General features: G+C 38.9%; 1 protein-coding gene across 1 annotated transcript; it reads left to right on the top strand.

Annotated features, from left to right (window-relative positions):
• Positions 1-474: 474 nt before the first annotated feature.
• LOC100313678 (Nkx1-like transcription factor) lies at positions 475-4,626 on the top strand. Its single transcript, NM_001168137.1, has 2 exons — positions 475-1,070; positions 3,211-4,626. The coding sequence occupies exons 1-2, from the start codon at positions 632-634 to the stop codon at positions 3,789-3,791; spliced, it is 1,020 nt and encodes a 339-aa protein (NP_001161609.1). The 5' UTR covers positions 475-631; the 3' UTR covers positions 3,792-4,626.
• Positions 4,627-4,911: the final 285 nt, after the last annotated feature.

Raw genomic sequence — 4,911 nt, forward strand, 5'->3', positions numbered from 1 at the left:
GTCAATTGTCAAATTACCATCTCAGAGCAAGACAACCATTGGTGGAGCGGCAAGATCACAGGCCAGTAGCTGAAAGCAGTAGTGGCACGGTTTACTCGGAGATACTCTGCAATTCCTAATACTATGCCTTCAACAAACACAGTTTTGTTTTAACTTATGCAAAAGAGCGTTTCCTAGTTACCAAAGTATCGACAGAAAAACCTTATCCGATTTGCCAAGAAGTTCAAAAATTGGGATTCGATTTAGATAAACTGAGTGGCTTATTATGATAAACATGCGCCGTTCTTTGATGAATGCCATGGAGGTGATAATCACATTCATACGACAGCCCACTATAAAGTTCCCCCTGTTAACAATTAATGTAAGAGCCAATTAAAATTGAGCTCTTAGCGACTAGGGCTGGACTTTTGACGTGTCAGGCCAATTTCATTGACATCCTGTTTCAAATTGTAAATTGTCGATGACCAGCTATTAAGAATTCAAACACACTCATGATAAGAGCCCCGACTGTGAGCTCCAGTGCTGTTTTAAACATACTCTCTAGTGTAAAGGACACAGTTTCTATCGTGAGCACCCATTCATCAGTTCTCAGCCACTAGCGGGAAAGACTTTGGCAGACAGCGGGGACTGTATGAAACCGAACATCGAAGTTGGTAAGGCCATGCTACACTTAACCATGGTTGATACCGATAAAACAGCTACGGAAAATAGTCAAGAGAAGGAGTACCTTGCAATGGACCGGGAGATAGTCGACGTGACAGCGATGGAAGAGGCAAGCGTCTCAAACGACGAGGCGGAAATACTTAGGCCGGGTTCTGCGCACGCCGTATCGACAGTGGTGAATTCGCCGGCCGCTAAAATAGACTGTCCGCAAGCAGAACAACCAGCGCCCATTTCCGTGAACACTACTTCCTTCTCCGTGTCCGATATTCTCGACCCGAAGAAATTTAATGGTGTACGTTCTTCGAGTGAATCGAAGTCGCCTAATGGTTGTAGTAATTCCGGTAATGTGTGGCACCCGTGGGCTTCCCACCCCTCACCAAGTAGCGACGAGGAAGAAAGCTCAGATGGTAAGAAGGCATTTTTGTTGTTTGTCTGACATATAATCTATTATTTTATTCCTGTAAAAGTAAAACTGACTCAGCTTGCGTTTGTGAGTTCAATCGAACTTCGTTGGAGAAAAAAGTCCGTGATCGGACACGTCTGACACGCTTCACGCGCTGTTTTGTTTTTCTGAATTGGTCTACGACACTCACTTAACTGTGAATCATGTCTATCGATGATATGGGTTTGGACATTGAATAGGGTTTTTTTTGCCAATCGATTCACTCTTTTTTTGTGGCGAAATACTGCGAGTAACCGTGGTTAGAATGTGCGTGACATCCATAATACCAGACGTCTTCGATTTGTGGTGTACTGGTGTTAACTATTTTCGTAACACTGTACCCACACACAGTTTAAAATGTGCGTTGACTTCCGTCAAACACCGGTCTTCAAGGGTCGTTTCTTAACGCTGCTTACAAAACTTATAGAACTCGTTCGCATTCTAATGCCACTCTATTGATATCTCCGCTATCATTGCGGTGCGGATAAAAGTTGGTATAAAATTACGATTTAGTTGTCGTTTTAATAAGCGCATTATAGACGAAAGCCACTTTTTAAGTATTCGTTATCGGATTATAAGGGCAGTGGGGGTAGCAATTTTTAACATCGGCTTAGTAATGTAGTATTCCAGATTTCAACATATAAATGGAATTAAAACTGAAAGCATAGCCACTCTCGTTCTGAAAGGTACATATAGCAGAAATCAGAGGATGAAACCGCACATCTGTTTAGTATACTGTCATGAAGTGTACACAGCAGACACACTGTGTAAATATGCATCGAAATTGAACAGAATATATAACTTTTTGAATAACTATTAACAATCAGCACATCGTCAGGGTGGTGGTCGTGTTGGCCGTCTTAGTGACCAGCAAATATCCAAGATTTTGAACAGCATTAGCATATTTAACATACATGTGTGTTTTTGTTTTTTTTCGTTTTGTTTAGACAATCTGTCTTCTACCTAATTAAATTAATTGCAGCTGTTTCAGAACCTTGAGTTTCTATAAATCTTGTTATTTTGTGATTTTGGCCTTGTCGGTGGTATTGGGTTGTTGCATCGTGTAAGAAGTATAGTATTTCAGTTGAAGAAGCTCTATATATTTTACTGCGTAAACATAATTTAGTGTGGAAGGGCTACAATGAACCGTCGTTGTCACCGATCTCAACGCAATATATCTGCTAACAAACAAACAAATAAATAAAAAAATATTAATTCTAAGTTTAATAAGATGCCCAACAATATTTTGTTAAATCATTATGTGTGACAATTATTTTTTTGAAAATGTGCGTAAAATGAGTGCGTTATATATTTATAAAGTGATTTCCAGATCACTGAATCTGACTTTTGATCGACTTTCGTGTTCTTATTGACAAAACACGTGATCATATTTAACGAACACGAAATATTAATACTTGAAAATGAAATAAAATATGAAGTGAGTGCACCGCTCATGTATAAAACACGTGGTCAGGGGTGGACAATCAGTGAAATACAACGTAGCGCAACGAAACCATGGTTGCGTCGGATACATTCTTCACATCTGGGAGTGTGTATTTTTTTCATACTGTATTGCAGTTGCATCCGTCATTGTTTCTGTACTTGTTATAGTTTCTTCAAGACAGTGCTAACGACACGATAACTACGGTATCTAGTGAACTAGTGATTAATCACAAGACATAGCACGTTCTTGCTGTCTGTCTGTCGCTATTTAAACTTGTCATTCACAGTTCTGAAATAATCGAATGTTACGATTAATATCAACATGCATTTATTCAAATTGTTTCAAAGTCACGATGAGGGTGACATAACATTTATTGTAATATCTCTTGTCACTCTTTCGAAGTTAGATTAATTTCGTTCAACAGTAGTTGTAGTTTCTTCACTTGTGTGTCTTCACCCAAACAGTGGCGTTTAAACAATACTGACACAGGTAGAATTGATGAAAATGAAGCTACATATAATAAAGAAACAACTTCGGTTATTTGTGGCATAATTCATCGTAAGTGTGGTTTTTAGTCGATTGAACATTTTAGAAACATTCAATATTAACTCAGATTAGTAAAACGTAATTAGTAATTTTGTAATATTTGTTGCATTTACAGAAGAAAAATCACACCAAGACGATGAAGAGTGCGAAGATAAAATCATTGAAAAAGACACAGACGTCACAAAAACGTCAAACCACGACAAAGACGACAAAGAACCAGAGGATGAAGAAAAGACATCGCCAAGTAAAAAGAGAAAACGCGCTCACGATGGCACTAAGTCTGGGAAACCAAGGCGTGCAAGGACTGCTTTCACTTACGAACAACTGGTTGCGTTAGAAAATAAATTCAAGCAAACCCGATATCTTTCAGTATGTGAGCGACTAAATCTGGCCTTATCACTCAGTTTAACAGAGACGCAGGTCAAGATTTGGTTTCAAAACCGGCGAACCAAATGGAAGAAACAGAATCCTGGAATGGATGCTAACGCTCCCACGGTTCAATCGAATCCAATGCCAATCGGGCTTCCTGGGTATGGACCAGGGCTCATTTACGGTTCCCAAGTACACTATATACCAGGGGCAAGTGCAATACCATATATGTTGAACACTCCCGGCGTCGCGTACAGTCCATCGCACGCACACATGCACCAGTTTTACCCGACACATTCACAAATGGGACACGCCGGTCACGCGTGAGTAGCCGGGAATTGTGTCTTATCAACGCCGCGCAGTGATCGGACGAACGAACGAACCATGAATGGCTGTTCTATCGGGCCACCTAATCACAAGGTCCATATAGTCTGAAACACTTGTTTTATTTTATTTTCTATTTATTGTTCAATGAGGGAAAGTCTAACATTTCAACTTGGATGACGAACTCTGAATATCACGGTAACGACCCTTCCATGACAGGGCATTATTTAATCTAGAGAAGGTAGTAGTACAAATACCCAGACTGTAATTACTTTTACGAGAAACAAAAAACATATTTTTCCAACTGCCATTATAACATAATCAGTTTTCAGTCGTCATGATGTAGCCCATTTGTGTTTACATGTGTTTAATAGGAAGTATGGTTTCGTGTTGTACTCGTGATGACATTTTTCATCCTTGTCACGGTGTCAATCACAACCTAACAATCAATAATGCGTTCCGAAGTATTGTACATTCATTAGGATATAATACTGTTGATTGTTTTAATCCAAATTACATATTTTGGATAACTTTAAATCGGTTAGCTGTCTGTATATTTCCATGTATCAAAACAAGGCTGTCAATCTATATAGTCATCTCTAGAACAAATATGAACAAATGTTATCACCCACAAAAATGAACTCCGTATTATTATGCCAGACCACCTCTGGATCGAGTGTTTGCTCCTCGATGTAGTCCGCCGTCATGTTATATTATGTTGAATTCCATTTCTACCGTGTTTGTTGACAACCAGTGATTATTCTACTTAATAAATGTAAATTTTATCAAATATAAACTATTTCCTTTGCAATAAAGACTTGTACATATAAAAAACAAAGCATAGTTTGTTTGTGGTTTGTTACACTCGAATTGTTACATATGTTTTGAGTAAAGGGGTCAACTATTGGAAATCATGGGGGTGGCTGGAAGAGTGTGACCAGTGCATTTTTTTCGCGGTGTCTTCTCTGGAATTTTTTAATTTTTCTTGAATTTTGCCACCTATTGTTCCGGCAACACCTTTCGTACATCTTTTCTCTCTGTGTGTCTAGTTTGCATTTTTTTTGTTTTAACAAATATTCCAGCCAACCCGACACCTAAACAATCATTCCGCCGTGACGTTCAT

Source organism: Saccoglossus kowalevskii, chromosome 10 (genome assembly GCF_978046115.1).
Source record: "Saccoglossus kowalevskii chromosome 10, keSacKowa6.1, whole genome shotgun sequence".
In the NCBI taxonomy this organism is placed as follows: domain Eukaryota; kingdom Metazoa; phylum Hemichordata; class Enteropneusta; family Harrimaniidae; genus Saccoglossus; species Saccoglossus kowalevskii.